The sequence below is a fragment of the Balaenoptera borealis genome, assembly GCF_965194805.1.
Source record: "Balaenoptera borealis genome assembly, chromosome: 17".
In the NCBI taxonomy this organism is placed as follows: Eukaryota; Metazoa; Chordata; class Mammalia; order Artiodactyla; family Balaenopteridae; genus Balaenoptera; species Balaenoptera borealis.
In genome coordinates this window covers 36,245,642-36,266,633 of record NC_138876.1, presented here as the reverse complement: position 1 = coordinate 36,266,633, position 20,992 = coordinate 36,245,642, and the positions used below count along the sequence as shown (strand labels likewise).

General features: G+C 36.4%; 1 protein-coding gene across 2 annotated transcripts in view; it reads right to left on the bottom strand.

Annotated features, from left to right (window-relative positions):
- Window positions 1–20,992, bottom strand: part of RGS22 (regulator of G protein signaling 22) — a 174,975-nt gene that overhangs the window by 78,190 nt on the left and 75,793 nt on the right. For both annotated transcript variants that reach the window (XM_082364231.1, XM_082364230.1), the window contains exons 12-14: window positions 18,772–18,886; window positions 17,198–17,320; window positions 16,273–16,374 (exon numbers count right to left, since the gene is read on the bottom strand). In XM_082364231.1, coding sequence (XP_082220357.1) covers window positions 16,273–16,374; window positions 17,198–17,320; window positions 18,772–18,886 — 340 coding nt within the window. The remainder of the gene's footprint in view (window positions 1–16,272; window positions 16,375–17,197; window positions 17,321–18,771; window positions 18,887–20,992) is intronic.

Sequence of the window (20,992 nt, the reverse complement as noted above, 5' to 3'; positions counted from 1 at the left end):
CATTTCAGCTGTTAGTTATGTTAATGGAACAGTTTCACATAATTTGTCTTGATGTATTTATTTTAATGATCATGTGTATGTATCTTTCTATGATTGCCTGGTAACACTGATTGCATGATGTTCTGCTGTCACCTCCAGGCCAACTGCAGAACTGTATGACGTAAAATGAGTCCCTCAGTAAACTAGGTACGAGATGTGTAAAAACCTATATGCTGTGAGATCTTAATACCGGATTACAGGACAACTAGCAGAGCATATCACCAGGTTAATAAAACTGGGGACATTTAAAAAGAAGATTTTCAAAATAACTTATTAAAGTATTCCAGAGATTAGGAGAAAACATTCATGCTTCAGCATTTGGTGTCTTTAGCAAATCCTTTTTTCTTAGACCCATTACTCCACTGCAATAGTAAAAGAAGTAACTCTAATCATGTAAGGCTACACAAAGATATGTATCTTTCACCATCTTCTAGTAACTGTCCAACATGCCCACCAAGAGCGTAGAGGAAATATAAAGCTGTCTGCTGTTGCTATTTCCTTCTACTTATTGGGAGGTAGCATTAGGGTCCTGCCAGATGGACTGACAGGGTAGTATCAACAAAGACCTCGCTGGCCCCTGAGAAGAAGAAATATCCCATAAAACCCATGACACTATTTCATACACTCAAAAGATAAAAGACGAAAACAACTTTGGCTACTGAAATATACAAAGATTTTTCTTAAACTCCTTTTATTTTCAGTTTATACTAAACAAACTGTGCAGGCTCTGGAGATTCTGGAGCAAAGATAATATGCTTTCTTTGGTAGGTACAAGCGAGGAGTTCATTGGCAGTCTCTAAAGGGTAGAGGAAAAATTTGAAGGTGGAGGGTCAGGATCTCCAGCGATAACATTAGAGAAATATAAGATTGAGAGGATCAGACTGATCCTTTACCCTTGTCATTATCTCTTCCTCCACTGTAAACTGAAGCCAGCTTACAAGAGCTAATTCACGAATTTTCAGGAACTTGGTGAGTGGGTTGTTAAATTCAGTCACTATCAAAAATTATATAAACTTACAATTAAGCAAATTATATCAAAAACAAAGATGATGAATACTCAAAACCGATTACATCCTAATGATTTTACTGTTTTACGACTGTCCATGCTCTTGAGGTTATTTACCTCTATTCTATCTGTCTGGTGGAAATACTGTATAATGGTGGGCTGCTGCGCCTCTCCTCTCAACTCTGTGCTCAGTAACGCCACGTTGGCAGCTTGTAATCGTCCACGGTGAGAGTATTTACACCCAGAGATCAGCAAAAGCTACAAATCAGGGCTGTTTATCCACCGCCCAGAGAGGTGGTTATTAAACATTTATCATCATACCACTGAGTATAAGGCAAAGATAATTCTCTTTTCCTATCATGATTACCAAAGAAAGAGAAATAAAGTAGGAAAAAAGCAAATGACACCAACTAATTCATATACTCACTGGAGGCAAAGCCACATACCAGAATAAACTAATTCGGGCCAGAATATGCCAGTTTATAACACAGTTTACTTCAATACTGTTTAACTGGCATCCATTTTTAAAAATACGGCTACCGTAAAGTTCTTTTTAATAGTTAAAGTCAAACTACAGGAGCAGGGCAAGTAAGTTTTTCTTTAAAATTGTTTTTTTACATCCTGAATAGTCTTTATTTGGAAAAGGGAAAAGTTAAACTTCAAATGTTAAATTTAACTTCAGTCGGATTAGGAAACCAGAAGAAGTAAGAGTTTAGTTGGGAAAAGCTTGCTAACTTGTTCTCATGAGAAAGTATAAGGAGAAGCTACGAAGGAGAAACATTAAAGCATCATGAGAAATAAAACTAACTGGTACTAATGGATCTTGATGCAGTGTCTGGACCCCAAAGAGACCAAAATCACTTCACTGATAATCTTGAACACAGCAGAGCAGATGTCCACTACGCTGTAACAACAACAACAAAAACTTATTACTGTACTTGAAGGCAAATAGCAAGTAACGTGGGATCTTCTCAACTGAGCTCAATAATTCCATCCTTGGAGTTCATATAAAAAAATGAAATGAAACTGTGCTCCAAAAAGCTAAGGCAAAGAGTCCCTAGAGGAGTTTACAAAAGGAATGTAAATGCCCTGATATGGGATACTTTCAGAAATCACAAAATATTTACTTCAGCAAAAAGAGAAGTCTGTTTTCATAACTTCACAGCTCTAGCAGACATAGAACATCATTATCTGAGTTCATATGAGGAAGAAGAAAAATAATGAGCAAGTTCAAGCAATCCAATGTTGTTGTTTTTTTCTGCAAAAGGAGGAAAAAATGATGATTTTTAACGACCTCTCATACCCCACAAGGAACTCAAAAACTTTACTGAGGAGCTATGCCGAGAGGGAATAAATTACAGATGGAGCTTTCCACAAATGGATTTTCATGTGAAGGACCTTGGGGTTTTTCAAGTAGGAATCTTAAAGATGGGATCTAGAGATTGCAACATCCTGATACTGAGAGGCAAACTACTGCAGAGATCAACACAAGATGGAGTTGCACAAAAAAGATAATGTGATGACAATCAAACAGAGAATTTCTGGCCATTACTCAGACTCTACTAAGCAGAATTCAGTGCAAAAGAGAACCTAAGAAAATGCCAATAGGATAAAAGAGTAAAACAAACTTGAATCATTTTGGACAGAATGAAAAATCAAAAGGGAAAACAACATGTTAAGTAAAGCCAAAAACAAACCACAAACTGAAGGGACAAAACAGACTAGGCTTAAGACTGACTCGGGCCATTGCTTAAGGTATTTTAAGCAAAATCAACTCAGTATATGATGGAATAAAATTTTTTATAAAAAGAGTTATTATTAAGCAGTTTAGGCAACCTAAGCAAAAAACAAGGATTTTATTTTTATAATTTTTGGATTCAATTTAAAAAACATTTTAACAGACAAAAGCAAAATATATATTTAAACTAATGGAATTATTTAACCTCTAATAAAAATAATTCCTTGAAAATCAGTGAACAAAGAATAATTCAGTAAGAAAAGCATGACTATATTAACATTTTGGGCCTAAAAAACCTGCCTCACAGAGAAGCTAACCCAGGCCAACAAAGCACAAGAAATTGATACTAAAACCAGGGCGTTGAAGAATTACTTTACAATGAGAAAATCAACCACCAAACAGATGGGATATTTACATTCACCAGCATGGCACCTTGGAAAGCAAGCTCAAATGTAGCAGGTTGCTTGGAGTCAAAATAAGGGAAGTTAACTATGATCCTATGAATGTTCTTTCCTTCCCTATCTATCAGGCTGCCCAGCTGCTCACAGGAGCAGCTGGCTGAGGATAGCGCTTCAAGGGCATGGTCAAGGACTGCCTCTGTAACACCTCTCTTTCTGGATGCTGCTGCTGATCAATGCCTCTTCTTGCCCGGAACACTCTTTTTTTTAGATGTACTGGCATGTTCATTAGAAGTCTTGAGGCCTGTGAAGCCATTCCGTCTCTAGACAACTGCTCATATCCATTCTGAATTATTACACACTGATTTCATAGTTTAAGTTTCAGAAAACAACCTTACTTTTAAGTTCCTTGAGTGAGGTGGGAGGAGACAGGGAGATTTCACTGTTGCTCCAGTGAAGCTTGTAAAGGGCTCCTTACTAAGAGCAATCTTGGACCATAAACACAGTATGTCTGGAAAGACAGAATTTTGATCATTGTTGAAGCTGGGTGACGGTATATGGGGGCTCATGAAGCTATTTTATTTAAAATTTTTTTAACAATTAAAAGCACCCAGCTGGCAGTCATTTATAAATAATCAATTATTATCTATAATTAGGCTTACAATATGTTGCTAAGAATATAAGCATGCCAATGAGTTCATTCAGTCATTCAAAAAATATTACAACACTTTTTATGTGCCAGCTCCAGTTCTGAATATATGAGGTAAACAAAGCAGACTGTCTTCTTGGAACTTATAGTCCAGTGGGGGAAACTATTAAGGGTGAAATTTGATATTCAATGTTCATAAAGATATTTTAAGATACCAAAGTGAAAAATTAAACAAGGTGATAAACAGATACTACTTTTTTTCTAGAGACAATTAATCAGAAAGCAATGACTTAGAAGTTAAGACTACAGAGTCTGCAGTCAGAATACTTGGTTCTAATTCCAAGCTCGCTAATTGCTAAATGGAAAATATTGCCTTAGGTAATTACTCAACTTCTCTAAGTCTCAGTTTCCTAATCTGTAAAATGGAGAGGACACCAATATCTACCTCTTAGAATTGTCAAGAATTAAATAAAATTATCCATGTAAAGTGATTTCCACAGAACCTGACAGATAGTAAACATTAAATAAAGGTCAGGTATAATGATAATTATGGTTTAGAGAAGTTCAGGTGTTGATTTTTCTGGAAACAAAAGGATTAAAAAAGGATCTCTTTTGGTCCAGAATCCTATAATATTCAAAATCTTAGGATTGAACATGGGTAGCTGGTATGAACATCAGGAACAGGGAAAACGAATGAATAACTGTAAGCCAGAGAGCTGGCTGCTACATGTGTTCTTCCTTAGTCCAGTTCACCAGCAAGTGCCACAAAATGGGATGCAGGACAAGAACCCTGTGGATTCCGTGCTCAGTGATTCATAGTGTTTGACAGTCCAAGCCCGATTGGTACTTGAGACACCATCTCTCTGGTAACAAAAACAAATAATGTAACAAAGCCTGAATAATAACAGGCCTGATACTCAGAAACAACCTAATTATGAAGATTCTGAAATTTACCATTAAGCTATAAAGAGGTACATGATTTTCCACATTTAATCATCACCCCAACCTGACCCCTCACCCATGCCCATTCATCTTTTAGGAAACACAGCTTGATTCTTAATACTACTGCTGTATGAAGAAATAATGATCTTTGTTAGTGCACCTGAAAATACACCATCAGCCTAGAGAAGGAGCATTTAGCTCATACCACTTTAATGAAAATGTCAGGACCACCCTGAAGTATTTAAGTCCTGTAAATGCCAAGTAAAGAGAGGAGCTAAACAATTAATGTAATGGATGACAGCAAGCAAAGAAAAAGCTAAGCTGATTATCAAAAAAATCTTCAACACTGCCCCTCTTATGCCATAAAATTTTTTCAAAGGAATTTGTGGTTAACACCCAACGTTTTGGTTACCTAAAATTAGCTCAGACTTCATTGGAAAACATTGTCAGGACAATGCAAATTTCATAGAGAAAGAGCTACACGGTCTCTTCTTTCTCAATCTTTCTAGGACTCTCTGGAAAAGGAGGCAAAAAAAAGAGCATATTCTTTTTTTTATTTAATTTAATTAAATTAATTTATTTATTTATGGCTGTGTTGGGTCTTCGTTTCTGTGCGAGGGCTTTCTCTAGTTGCGGCAAGTGGGGGCCACTCTTCATCGCGATGCGTGGGCATTTCACTATCGCGGCCTTTCTTGTTGCGGAGCACAGGCTCCAGATGCGCAGGCTCAGCAATTGTGGCTCACGGGCCTAGTCGCTCCACGGCATGTGGGATCTTCCCAGACCAGGGCTCGAACCCGTGTCCCCTGCATTGGCAGGCAGATTCTCAACCACTGCGCCACCAGGGAAGCCCAAGAGCATATTCTTGAACTTTGATAGTATTTAGGTGGTAGCACCTGTATGTGCTTTGTTCCTCAAAGTGCTTCCAGCATGGATCAGAGCCTCATGTACTAGATGTTTGATAAATGTTTGTGGAAATATCTGCAACATTTTTAGGCAAGGGCAAATGTGCTTGTAACTGCTGGTCTAAGTGCTACCCAGGTTATGTTTATTTCCTGTTTCTACAGTAATAGAAAATGGAGCAGGAGCAAAGGGGCCAAATACATCGACATTACTGTAGAACCCTGAGGTAGGGCACAACTTGGAATGAACTTCATTTGGATCCACACTGTGCCTAAGATCACCTAATGGAAAATTTAAATGAGTTGGGGCCAGAGAGGTTGAGAAGGACAGCAATAAAACATTGTTGAATGAATACATAAATGAATTCTACATTATTATTATATCACAACTTACAGCTTCCTAAAAACACCAAGAGATGGTATAGGCCTGATGACATTAATTGACTTGGTTTTTTAGTTTCCTTTCTCTCTTGTGAAATTTTGCAGATGTAAGAGTAAATCCTATCAAGCCTCACTAAATTTAAGAAAACTGAAATCATATCAAGCATCTATTCCGAACATAACGCTATGAGATTAGAAATAAATTACAGGGAAAAAAACATAAAAAACACAAACACATGGAGCCTAAACAATACGTTACTAAATAACCAAGAGATCACTGAAGAAATCAAAGATGAAATCAAGAAATACCTAGAGACAAATGACAATAAAACACGACGATCCAAAACCTATGGGAGGCAGCAAAAGCAGTTCTAAGAGGGAAGTTTATAGCTATACAAGCCTACCTCAAGAAACAAGAAAAATCTCAAGTAAACAATCTAACCTTACACCTAAAGGAACTAGAGAAAGAAGAACAAACAAAACCCAAAGTTAGCAGAAGGAAAGAAATCATAAAGATCAGAGCAGACATAAGTGAAATAGAAACAAAGAAAACAATAGCAAAGATCAATAAAACTAAAAGCTGGTTCTTTGAGAAGATAAACAAAATTGATAAACCATTAGCCAGACTCATCAAGAAAAAGAGGGAGAGGACTCAAATCAATAAAAGTAGAAATGAAAAAGGAGAAGTTACAACAGACACTGCAGAAATACAAAGCATCCTAAGAGACTACTACAAGCAACTCTATGCCAATAAAATGGACAATCTGGAAGAAATGGACAGATTCTTAGAAAGATATAACCTTCCAAGACTGAACCAGGAAGAAATAGAAAATATGAACAGACCAATCACAAGTAATGAAGTTGAAACTGTGACTAAAAATCTTCGAACAAACAAAAGTCCAGGACCAGATGGCTTCACAGGTGAATTCTATCAAACATTTAGAGAACAGCTAACACCCATCCTTCTCAAACTCTTCCAAAAAATTGCAGAGGAAGGAACACTCCCAAACTCATTCTATGAGGCCACCATCACCCTGATACCAAAACCAGACAAAGATAATACAAAGAAAGAAAATTACAGACCAATATCACTGATGAATATAGATGTAAAAATCCTCAACAAAATACTACCAAACAGAATCCAACAACACATTAAAAGGATCATACACCATGATCAAGTGGGGTTTATCCCAGGAATTCAAGGATTCTTCAATATATGCAAAGCAATCCATGTGATACCTCATATTAACAAATTGAAGAATAAAAACCATATGATCATCTCAATAGAAGCAGAAAAAGCTTTTGACAAAATTCAACACCGATTTAAGATAAAAACTCTCCAGAAAGTGGGCATAGAGGGAACCTACCTCAACATGATAAAGGCCATATACAACAAACCCACAGCAAACACCATTCTCAGTGGTGAAAAACTGAAAGTCTTTCCTCTAAGATCAGGAACAAGACAAGGATGTGGAAGTCCTAGCCACAGCAATCAGAGAGGAAAAAGAAATAAAAGGAATACAAATTGGAAAAGAAGTAAAACTGTCACTGTTTGCAGATGACATGGTACTACACATAGAGAATCCTAAAGATGCCACCAGAAAACTACTAGAGCTAATCAATGAATTTGGTAAAGTTGCAGGATACAAAATTAATGCACAGAAATCTCTTGCATTCCTATACACTAACAGAAAGAGAAATTAAGGAAACAATCCCATCCACCATTGCAACAAAAAGAATGAAATACCTAGGAATAAGCCTAACTAAGGAGGTGAAAGACTCAGAAGACTATAAGATACTGATGAAAGAAATCAAAGATGACACAAACAGATGGAGAGATATACCATGTTTTTGGATTGGAAGAATCAATATTGTGAAAATGACTATACTACACAAAGCAATCTACAGATTCAATGCAATTCCTATGAAATTACCAATGGCATGTTTTATAGAACCAGAACAAAAAATCTTAAAATTTGTATGGAGACACAAATGACCCCGAAGAGCCAAAGCAATCTTGAGGGAGAAAAACGGAGCTGGAGGAGTCAGACTCCCTGACTTCAGACTATACTACAAAGCTACAGTAATCAAGACAATATGGTACTGGCACAAAAACAGAAATATAAATCAATGGAACAGGATAGAAAGCCCAGAGATAAACTCACACACCTATGGTCAACTAATCTATGACAAAGGAGGCAAGAATATACAAGGGAGAAAAGACAGTCTCTTCAATAAGTGGTGCTGGGAAAACTGGAGAGCTACATGTAAAAGAATGAAATTAGAACACTCCCCAACACCATACACAAAAATAAACTCAAAGTGGATTAAAGACCTAAATGTAAGACCAGACACTATAAAACTCTTAGAGGAAAACACTCTTTGACATAAATCATAGCAAGATCTTTTTTGACCCACCTCCCAGAGTAATGGAAATAAAAACAAAAATAAACAAATGGGACCTAATGAAACTTAAAAGCTTTTGCACAGCAAAGGAAACTCTAAACAAGACAAAAAGACAACCCTCAGAATGGGAGAAAATATTTCCAAACGAATGAACAGACAAAGGATTAATGCCTGATATACATAAACAGCTCATGCAGCTCAATATTAAAAAGCAAACAACACAGTCAAAAAATGGGCAGAAGACCTAAATAGTCATCTCTCCAAAGAAGACATACAGATGACCATGAGGCACATGAAAAGCTGCTCAACATCACTAATTATTAGAGAAATGTAAATCAAAACTACAATGAGGTATCACCTCACACCAGTTAGAATGGGCATCATCAGAAAATCTACAAACAACAAATGCTGGAGAGGGTGTGGAGAAAAGGGAACCCTCTTGCAGTGTTGGTGGGAATGTAAATTGATACAGCCACTATGGAGAACAGTATGGAGGTTCCTTAAAAAACTAAAAATAGGGCTTCTCTGGTGGCGCAGTGGTTGAGAGTCTGCCTGCCAGTGCAGGGGACACGGGTTCGAGCCCTGGTCTGGGAAGATCCCACATGCCGCGGAGCGGCTAAGTCCGTGTGCCACAGCTACTGAGCCTGCGCATCTGGAGTCTGTGCTCCGTAACAAGAGAGGCTGCGGCCTGCGCACCGCGATGAGGAGTGGCCCCCGCTTGCTGCAGCTGGAGAAAGCCCTCGCACAGAAACGAAGACCCAGCGCAGCCAAAAATAAATAAATAAATAAATAAATAAATAAATAAGTGAAATTCTAGAAGAGAATAGCTGACAATGCTAAATACACATACACATACTGCTATTTAAATAAATAAATTAATTAAAAAAAAAAAAGAAAACTAAAAATAGAACTACCATATGACCCAGCAATCCCACTACTGGGCATTTACCCTGAGAAAACTGTAATTCAAAAAGAGACATGTACCACAATGTTCATTGCAGCACTATTTACAATAGCCAGGTCATGGAAGCAACCTAAATGCCCACTGACAGACGAATGGATAAAGAAGATGTGGTATATACATATACAATGGAACATCACTCAGCCATAAAAAGGAATGAAATTGGGTCATTTGTAGAGACATGGATGGACATAGACTGTCATACAGAGTGAAGTAAATCCGAAAGAGAAAAACAGATATCGTATATTAACACATATATGTGGAATCTAGAAAAACGGTACAGATGAACCCGTTTGCAAGGCAGAAATAGAGACACTGATGTAGAGAACAAACGTATGGACACCAAGTGGGGAAAGCGGGGCCGGGGGGGGGGGCAGTTGGTGGTGGGATGAATTGGGAGATTGGGATTGACGTATATACACTAATATGTATAAAATAGATAAGTAATAAGAACCTGCTGTATAAATAAAATAAAATAAAATAAAATTCCAAAAAAAAATAGAGTAAACCCTTAGAGATCCTGGGCAAATAGGGGTAATCACTTACACTGACTTATTTGCCATGGGACCCATCAGCTGATTTCTTTGTAGGGATATAGATGCACAGGAGTCGCTCACTAGAGCATTAGGTCAGAATATTTACAATCTGTCAAATTACTGGGTGGAGATGTCAGGAATGGGACTTCCAAATGTCAAGATTTCATCTAGCTAAGATTAAAGACCTAAATCTCAACTGTAAAAGATTTGAGATTTAGTCTAAAGTTGTTGAGATGAATAAAACTGGACGGTATAATATTTTTGTTTGAAGAGTTGTCACCCAGAAGACAGAGATTTATTTTGTATTGCTTCACAGAGCAGGAATAAGACCAAAGGAGAAAAGTTTTTGGCTCAAAAAATGAAAAAAAAAAAAAAAAAAAGGAAATAGATATCTCCCTTCTACAGGTATTTGAAAAGAAGTTGATTTAAAAAAAAAAAAACGATAACCAACTTTTATCTGCCAGTAAAGGAAGAACTTTAATTTCCAGTTAAGATGCTATTATCTGGTTTTATTTTAAATGTGACTGAAGTACCTCCATAATTCTCTCTCTCCCCCACTAGAAAGTGAGCTCTTTAAGCCAAGAACTTTCTCCTAATTATCTTTGCATTCACAGAACATTACTTGGCACATACCAGGCTCTCTGTGAATGTTAATTAAGAAGTGAGTAACAAAATATTATAAAATATAGCTTAAAAGGTTGTAATTATATGAAGCATGTTTTGATTTAAGTGGTATTTTTAATCTCAGAATAAGTTATAGTATTGGTTGAATGAATAGCTGTTGGTTTAGGAGTTGCTGTTCTTCTATCCTATTTTCTTCAAATTCCTATCTTCTTTCTCCATTAACCAGGCAAGTGATAGAACCTTAAGTATTGACTCTAATAATAATAATACCTACTTATTTCATAGAGTGCCCTACATTAAACTACAAAATATTTCCACCTACATTATCTTATGCAGACTTTACAAAGTCCTCTGAGGTAGACGTGATGAACTTTTATACGTAGAGCAGAGAAGGCAAAGTACAGCACTGAAGTAGGTTTTGCACCTCAAGTTTGAGCTTAAGTTTGTTCTCAGCTACGAAACCTTGGCAAAGTTAACATTTCAGAGATCTAGATTCTTTTTTATCTATAAAAAATAGGATAAAAATACCTCCCATTCTTACTATGGGTATTAAATTAGAAAATATATGACTGCTTCTTGCAGAGACACCCTTTTTTGGTACGTTGGCAGGCTAGATTACTTGAACCTTTTTCTCTATAAACTGCCTAGAAGTACTGGATAAAGTATAACTAATATCCTTTTAAATGCATAGCTGTGGTAGTAAGGAAAATTACCATGGGTAAAAATTAAGGAGTGTACTGAAAACCAGGGTGCTAAGCATGAGCTGATGATGACACTACCATGGGGTGAATCAAGGATGTGGGTTATAAGAGCCACAGGGTACAGGAGATAAGGCCTTGGACCCTCACAAAGTGAAAATGTAACACTGAGACCCATACGTACACCATGGTCCTTGAAGGGGTACACACAAAGTGAAACATAGAGTGGGAAAAAATGTACATATATACACCTACCAAACCTAGGACACAAAAAAGAAGCTTGCTTGTCTTGGCTTATACTCTATGTAAAAGAAAAATATCTCCTGAGGATGCACTATCATGAGTTTACCATCATTTGGGTGTGTTTTTCAAGATTACACTTGGCAAAGGAGGAAACCCCAAGATGACAAATTAGCATTAAAAATGTGCCTAACAGAAGCACCACAGATAAAATACTTCACTATAAGAGCTCATAATTCAAAATTACAAAGCACACAAGGAAAGAATCCACCATGTCAGCAGAAATAATAAATAGCAGAATTAGTTCTCCCAAGAACTACAAATCATGGAATTATTGGATATTGTAGCAGCCAGACTCTAGGGTGGCACCCATGAACAGTGTCTCCTAGTGTTCATTCCCTTTCATAACCTTCTCCCTCTAAGTGTGGGCATAACGTATGGCTTGCTTCTAACCAACAGAATACAGCAACAGTGATGAGATTTATGTGACTACGTGTACATGATTATGTTACATAAGATGGTAATGCCAGTCTTACTAAGAAACTCCCTCCCTTGCTGGTTTTGGAGAAGCAAGCTGCCATGTTGTGAGCTACCATGTGGAGAGGGCCACATGGCAGAGAGCCGAAGTGGCTGCTAGCTGACAGCTAACAAAAAATGAGTTCTTATTCTGGTGGCCTGCAAGGAACTGAATGCTGCTAACAACCAGGTGAGCACTGAAGCAGACTGTTTTCCAGGTGAGACCCAGATGAGAAACCAGCCCTGGTCAATATCCTGATTTACAGCCTTGTGGAGGACCCAGCAAAGCTGTGCCCAGACTCCTTATCCGTATAAACTGTGAGGTAATAAAGGTGTGTTGTTTAAGCTACAAAGTTATGATAATACCCTTGTGTAGGAATAGATACCTAACACAGCTACAGACTATAAAATATGTTTAAAATGCTTAGAGACATAAAAGGAGAACTAAAAACATGAAGAAAAATAAGACAAAAAGATAAATCACCACGAAGATTTAAAAAACACAAGTAGAATGTCTAATAATAAAAAAAAGTAATTCCTTAAATGATTTAACTCAATGGATGTGTTAAACAGCAGATTGAAATCTGCTGAAGAAACAAAATATGAACTGGAAAACAGATCAAACAAACTGATCTTGTTCAGTTTTAAAACATATAACACAGATATTACAAGATGGAGAAACTTGAGAGATTAAGCGAGATATGGGATAGACTGAAAAGCACCAACATTGACCAGAGAATCCAGAAAAAGAGAAGTAGAAAGACTGAAAGAACTAATGGCTGAGAATTTTCCAGAATTGATGAAAGACATGACTCCTCAGATTCTAGAAGCAACTTAGACCCAAGAAAGATAATTGTAGTAAACACATTGAGGTGACATACAGAACCCCAAAGTCAAAGGGAAGATTGTAAAAGGAATGAGAAAAAACATCCTCCCTCAAGGGAGCAACAGCAGACTCTTCAACAATAGCAATGGAAACCAGAAGACAGTAGAATAATATCTGCAAAGTGCTGAGAGAAAATTGTCCACCTAGAATTCTATATTCAACTGAATGATCAATGAGAGAATAAAATACACATTTTCAGACAAAAAAAATCTGATTTTTACCACTAGTAAATCCTAATGAAAAACCTACTAAAAGCTATTCTTCAGAAATCAAACCCAAAGGAAGGAATGTGATGCAAAAACCAATGGTAAGCAAGAAATTTGTGCGTGATATGTATAGCTGATTCACTTTGTTATAAAGCAGAAACTAACACACCACTGTAAAGCAGTTATACTCCAATAAAGATGTTAAATAAATAAATAAATAAATAAATCTACACAGCATTGATGGTAATAAGAAAAATAGTTAAGACTACTTACTGGGTATAAAACAAAATTAATATACATATATTCTGAATCACTTTGCTGTACACCCGAAACATTGTAAATAAACTATACTTCAATTAAAAAATGTGTTACCCTGATGTTCAATTCAATAAGGCAAAAATCTCACACTGCTGCAAGAATATCTTTATATTAAATAGCACTCTGTGGTAAAAGTGCTGTGGATTTACCTAGTAATCCTCTTATTCCTCACTTCCATTTCATTCTTATCTACCCTCTCTACTCATTAATTCCTACATTCTCCACATAATTTTTCTCCTAGGCTCTAATTTATACTCTTTTTTTCTCTCTTCCTCCTTCCCACTGATTTTTTATTTTGAACATGTTTGTGTATACATATGTGTAAACATGTATAATACTTATGCATGTATAATACATTTACTAATTTTTTAAAAATCTCAATGTATATGCTTTGGAGAGTGGTAAATTCTAAATGTGTAGTTTTTGTTGGGATACAGTTTGAAAGATTTCTACAAAGATGGAAGAACTTACAAAAGACTGTGGTACCCAGATCCACTTCATTCTATTGTAATGGTCTATCACTGAAGCAAGTACGTAATGTTAAAAAAACAGTAGGACTATCGGCAGAAATCCTGGTTCCAAATCTTGGCAGTGATAGATGGTCCACTGGCAAGTTGTTGTGAGGATCAAAGACTGTATCTCTGCACTCTGGTGGTGTTTCTCTTCCTCCTTGCCAAGACCATTTCATTTGGTTTCTAACTGAACGATTCTATCTGGAAGCTGTGCAATGAAACCTTCAGGATGTGCCCAAGACTGTCGTTCAAACTCTTGGACCACAGTTAGTCATGCTAAATCACTATCACTGACCTCCCATCTACTCTGCCTACAGATATTTCTGCAATACTTCTTGAGGTAGTAAAACTTCAAGGTATGTAATGTGTCGATCAGCATACAGAAAAGCATGTAAGTCTTTTGTAATCAACTCTTGGTCTCCTACCACGCAGCTCATCAGATGTATAAAAACAAAATAAAAATCAAGTTAATGGCAACTTTAACACAGTGCCAGCTGATTATATTCTGCCATTGGCTTGATCAATCCAAAGATCTGTATTGTACATGTACCCTTGAAGGAAGTTATACAGCATTTCTATTATAAAGAAACCAATGGTATTTCATATTGTGAAACAAATCTATAGGATCATGGTATTAGAAGCAATTCTTATATCTGGAGGCAGAAATCTTGGATAATTAAAACCTAAACCAATTTAGACAATTGCTCCACTAACCAAAAAATAAAATAACCACGGATGCAAAAAGCAAGCAAGTCAAAAAGATTACATGATTTGCTCTTTTTATTTCCCCCAGTTAAACTAAAACCAATGTCTCCATCACTCCCCTCCCCCCATACTGTTTTGACTCTTCAAAAGAGAAGCTAGGGAAGGATAAAAAGCTTATAGGCCTCGATAACCCCAAAACAGAATATCTCAGAATAACCAAAACGTGAGTGTATCCTGTTTCACAATCATTTATAGCTAGTTGAATACCATTACAAAGAATTAACATCTGCCAAGCTCAAACAGAATTTCCACTTTTACAAGTGTATGGAAGTATTGTGATTACAACAGCAACAAAAAAACCTACTTAACTGAGTGAGCTGCTGAAGATTTTTAGAGGAGTAAGCCTTGCAGTGGTGAAAACATAATAAAAATAATGGTGGCACTTTAGCAGTCAGAGACAATAGGTTAGGGAAAGAAGGATAAGTAGAGAATTACAGATAAAGGATTAACAAGCAGAAGAGCCAACTGTGTGGTCTCAGAAAATGGTACTGGCAAATTAGAGATACAGTTTCATGATTTCATGGAGCCAGATCTGGGTTCTGTAGGAACCGAAGCCCTAATTCTCATGGTAAAAAGTACAAAGCTCTGTCAGCTGATTTATAAAACATAGTTATTAATGTCAAAGTCAGGGTGGTGGAGGTAACAGCAAACACCCGGCAGTACTCTCTGATGTCCTGAATAAGATAATAAACAATATGACGAAGCTAATCTCCTCAGCATTGCTCGAGGAAAGGTCCCCTGGAATGGGGTTATTTCAGATTATAAGAACCACTTAAGTGGTCAACAGATACAGAAGTGATTAGCAGTTTTCTAGGCTTGATGACCTCTCTCCATAAAAGATTAGGAGAGCCTAAGAATAAAAACTGAAAAGGTAAGTTAGCTTGAGTCATAATTCTATTCCCTTTCCTTCTCCCCTCAAAAAATGGCTACTCTCTCTTTCTCTTTGCAGAGAATCCTCTGTTCTTCGTCCTCTATTTTGCTTTGGAGAGGTCTCAAGATGTTCTTTCCTCCAACTCTGAGTATCTGTCTTGCATAGCATGTAGCACAGAAGGTCAGGTGATGACACAAGGCCTATGCCACACGGAATCAGTCAACATTCTTTCCCCATCTTTAGACAGGCCAACAGCCTAAGTATCTCCAACAGCTGATTGCTGCAGGAAGCTCAGAGAACATCTTTGGTCAATGCCCCTGCTCCCAATCACTTCAGTGATTCATTACAAGTCCTCTCTCAGGGTTCTCTTTTAAATTACTCACAACCAAACTAAAAAGGCATAAATTAGAAAAAAAGATAAGATGTCCTTTGTTGGAAAACAATTAATCGGCAGCAAAGAGAAAATAAGGCATACCAAATAAAATAGATAAAACTGAGAACCCACAAATCAGATTATAAAACAATATTCTGCTGACATTTAAATAAAGTAATTCAATGGCAACAATTTACCTGCTGCCTTTTTGCCCACACTCCCAGATTTCTCTTGTTTGAGGCTGGACACAACTTTTCATTTCTGTGTACTTAGTGCTTCACATTGAACCAACATTATTTACTACTTACTTGAGCTTGCTTGCATACTTTAAAAGGGTGAATTGTTTCTTGGTAGAAAAGCTGATGATAAGCTTGTAGGTCAAACCAAAAGTACACACTGTTCTTCCACAACTGCAGACGGAAAAAGTACATAAATTACTACCACCCAATTATTAAAGCTCTACAAAGCTCTAATTTCAAATAAAAATAATTGTTTAGCTCCTCGGTGTTACTATAAATCAGGTTCAATTTAAGGTGGTTTTATCTTGTATCACAAACTGGCAACATACAAATTATTTATTGGTATTGTCACTGGATCATTATATTTTTGCATATATGTTTCTCACATAATTGGTCATCAAAATAGTAAGTGTTCTAGTTAATAATTAAAAAGTAATCACGCTATCTCTGGCATGAAACCAAAATCTGAAGGTATTTGGATATATATGGGCAAATGTGTGTTATACCAGAAGCAAACACTACTCTAATAATTGAGCTAGTGAAATACTTTTCATTTGAGCAAAATAAAGACTGTTTGTGACAACTAAAAAACAAGCAAACAAAAAACCTAGAAATAAGTTTGTCACTATTCATTGCAACTGTCATTGTTAGACTTATTAAAAATAAAAAGTAAAGGATTGATAGAAATCAGCACTGAAGTTAATATACATTACACTGAAACAAAGTTATATGAAAGTAATCTATTGTTAATAATGCAAGTCAATTCTTGTCTATCTGTATTTTACTTTTCTTTGTAATTTTAGTAGGAAAATGAACCAAAGAGAATTATAATTAAGATATTTAAAATTTTACTAAATATTTAGCATGAGATTTCTTACCAGAGGAGATGGGAATTTTAACATCAAATATGACTACTTGAGCATTAAATTATTTCAATCTCTCATTTTAAATGAAATAAAAGTATAAAATTAGATTTAAAATAATTATCTTCTACCTTGTTCCCTGAGTTCTCACAGAATTTAGTAAAGAAGAATCCAGCTCTATTTTCTACATACAAAGATTGCAACAAATTTTCCATGTGAAATCCTCCCAAGGCACCATCTGCCATGGTTTTAATCTAGATAACAAAACAGAAGTACATTATCCACCCAGAAACATTGTTATTTTTTTATGGCATTGTACAACAACAGGGTTTCATAAATTCTACCAAGCTGTCATTTCCCCACTGGACTATTTTATTTTATTTTTGTACCATATATGTAATTAATGCAGTATGTTTGCATCTGCCTGTCGCACAAGATTCATTTATGGAGCCAACTATAGCAGCAGAGTTCATTCTATTATAAACCAATCTGATTTCAAACTTAATATTAAACTGACTTCCCAACCTCAACTATTTTCACATTTCAGGCACCGTGACACCATTTTAGGAGTCTTCCAAATCTCTGTTGGTGGCCTCTTTCCTACGTATTTACTGTTATTTTAGCCTTGAACTGCTGCTATAATAGCTACAAGAGTTATAAAAAGAAATATCTTCAAGGCCTCTCAGTGATGCTCATTATCTGTCCTTACGGGGTCCCTCTTTGGACAGTCTCACTCCATACAGGTCACGGCCTTTAGAGTGTAAATGGCAGTATAAGTTCTCATAAAACTTTGCTATTTATGGGCTTCTCTGCCAACAGTGCTGGCAAGCCTAACACCGTTTCTGAAACACAGAGAGCTGGCTATTTCTCCAAGCACAAGAGTAACTCTAGAATAAGAAAGGGCGTCCACTATTCACATGAGTTCTTTGCTATTTGTTGTGTGGAATTCAGACTTCTTCTCTTTAATCTTAAGATAACTGTGGAATGGACGATTTAGGGTTTAAGTCAGGTTCTTGCTATCTCTGTTATAGTGTCTCTCTGCCTCTCCCTTTATCCCCCTACTAAACAAATTCTGAGGTAAAAATTTAATGTTTTTATGATGTTTAACCATTAGCATTCCAAAGCTAAAAAATCATTATTTGGGTAGGAAATAATACTAAATAGAAGAAAAGGAGAACTGTTTGCTTAGAATAAAATAAATAGTCCAAAATTATATGTAAATGTTCAGCCCATACTAGGACTACGAAGGTTTCTACCTAAAGTATAATTGCTAAAGAATGTGAAATTTTCATTTAGAACTGGTGTATTAAATCCACATTATCAAGGTAACCACACACTGGAAATACTCTGCTTTATAAAAGTTCTAAACATATTTCCAAAACATAACATCGAATATTATGTTTTATAAAATGTTAAAAATTTAATAAAAATCCTAGAGGGTTTTATTTTGTGTCTGAGGTATGATCATACCAAAACAAGAACATAGCTGTTTTTGAAAACAGTAATCAACAGAGTATACAGCAACATGGTACTACAAAAGGAAATAGAAAGTTTTTGCATAAAAATCCTTTTGCAAGGAAAAAATAATTTTTTTGTTCAGTAAAGAAAAAAGTCATTATGGTAAATCAATAAAAATTCTCTAAATTCAGGGGACATTGAATAGGTTAAATGAGGAATCAAATTACTCAGTTCTCAAAATACTTACCACAGGTTCTTCTGTATAAGTATATCTTCTACCCAGCTGGGGCTTCAGACATTCAGAAATGTCAGTGAAAGATGTTAAACGAATAACTTTGCTGCTTTCTGACATGTGCCTTGACCTAAATTATAGGGATGAGAACTAATTGATCAACAAATATTTTGAGCACCTTTGGTATACGAATCTTAGGCGTGCTCCTAAGCATTGTGGGAGAATTAGAAAAAAAAGTATCAGCATCAAGTCCAGCCCTCAAGAGGCAGTTGAGAAAATGAGGTACAGTCATACATAAAGACAACTCTCAATAAAATAACTACTGGTTGAATGAATTCGTGAACATATCACAGATGCCAAATGTCTGGGACGGATAATAAAACTACGGGCGTGTAAGAATGAGAAGTCCCTTGGAGCTATATTAGTAATTAAAGAAATGAGCTTTTTCCTGAATAATGGGTGGAAGATAAATTCTGTGTGTGTGTGGGGGGGGTGTGTTTAGAGGGGTTCTTCAGATGGGGAGAAGAGTGAACAATGTATGAAGGTAAGTAGGCAAAGTCTTGTTTAAAATGCAGCAAGTTAACCAATTTTCTTAGGTCAAGAGAACACTAACAGCTAAACTACATACCAAACATTGTGCCAAATATAATTCATATGATCATATTTAATCCTCACAACAGGTGGGATTCACAAGGGTTTATATGTGGTAGTTTGAGATGAGATGATGGAAGACTCTGGAGTTAGACTAATAACTTTCGACATCATCTTTCTATATTTTCTCATCCAGCTCCCTCTCCCATAGACCACTGCAATTATTCCAAACTTCATTTTCCAGCTCCATAACACATGCCTGTTCCAACTCACCAGCCTTCCTCCACTCCAATCCACCAGCAGATTACTCTGCAGGTTCTTCTCAGACAAAATGTAGGTACAACATGTTTCAGTTTCCCCTGCGCCATGTAACAGACACTATTAATTGACTGGCTAACTCAACACCCATTTCTGACAACATGATTCTATCACCAGCATCACTAAAATACTAAAAAAGCTGAATATTCACTTATCAAGACTCCAGGTAGGCAGGGGTTGTCATGTAACACAGTTATGATTGAGATATAAAATGAAGTCTGCTGGGGAGCTTCTATGAAAGCCTGCTTTCCTGACTACAGGGAGAGAATTAATGGATATTGCCCCTCCTCCTTCTTTATGATTTGAAAGCCTGATGTCAGGCGCTGTAACACCACTGACTATAAAGGAATGGCCAAGAGCATTACAAAGACTTAGGCCACAATACTCCTGATCTGGTGAACCAATACTGGCAGTTGCCTACACTCAGATTTCTTGTTCTGTGAAAAAAATAATTCCATTTGTCTAGGCCATTGTTAGTCAACTTTTCTGTTATTTGCAGCTGAAAGCATTTCAAATTTATCTATCAACAAATATATTCACCTACACCCATCCTTACGTCCTTCCATCCTGTCTCAGGAAGAAGTGTCCTATTTCCTGTCCAAGGTAGCCTCATTGCCTTGGTTACTGAACCCTTCCCTCTCTTCTCCTTTGAAGGGAAAGGTACAGAGAGTAGATGGGTGGTTACCGGGGGTTGGGGGAGGGAAGAGTGAGGAGTGATTGTTAATGAGATGGAGCTTCTTTTTTGGGTGATGAGTTGTTTTGGAATTATATAGTGGTGATGGTTTTACAACTTTGTGAATATACTAAAAGTCACTGAATCGTATACCTGAACATGATTAAAATAGTGAATTTTATGATAGGTAAATTTTATCTCAATAAAGAAGAATAAAAGTGAAGTAATAAATCCTTAAACAAATAATTATCAACCAGCAGACTCCACACCAAAGTTAACACCAAAGGGTATTTCTTCAGGCTGAAGGAAAATAACTCCGTTTGAAATAAAGAACAATGAAAAGGGTATATAGGTGGGCAAATCTAAACGAATTTTTTAAATATACTGTATTAAATAAGTACAATATTATTGAGGGTATTTTGAGTTCTCAAGCTTGAGAAATATAACTGAGCAGGGAAAAGAACTGAAGGGCAATCTCAGAGACGTCTTTTGATTGTACAGCTCATGAGAAGCTAGAGATCATAACTACCACATCTTTAAAATTACCAATCTTAGGCGTTCTACAATTAATTAGAGTATGCATGGGAAATACAACCCTCTAATATCTATCCCTGAAATAGAAGAACTCATGTAAAAAAATAAAAGTATTAGTTT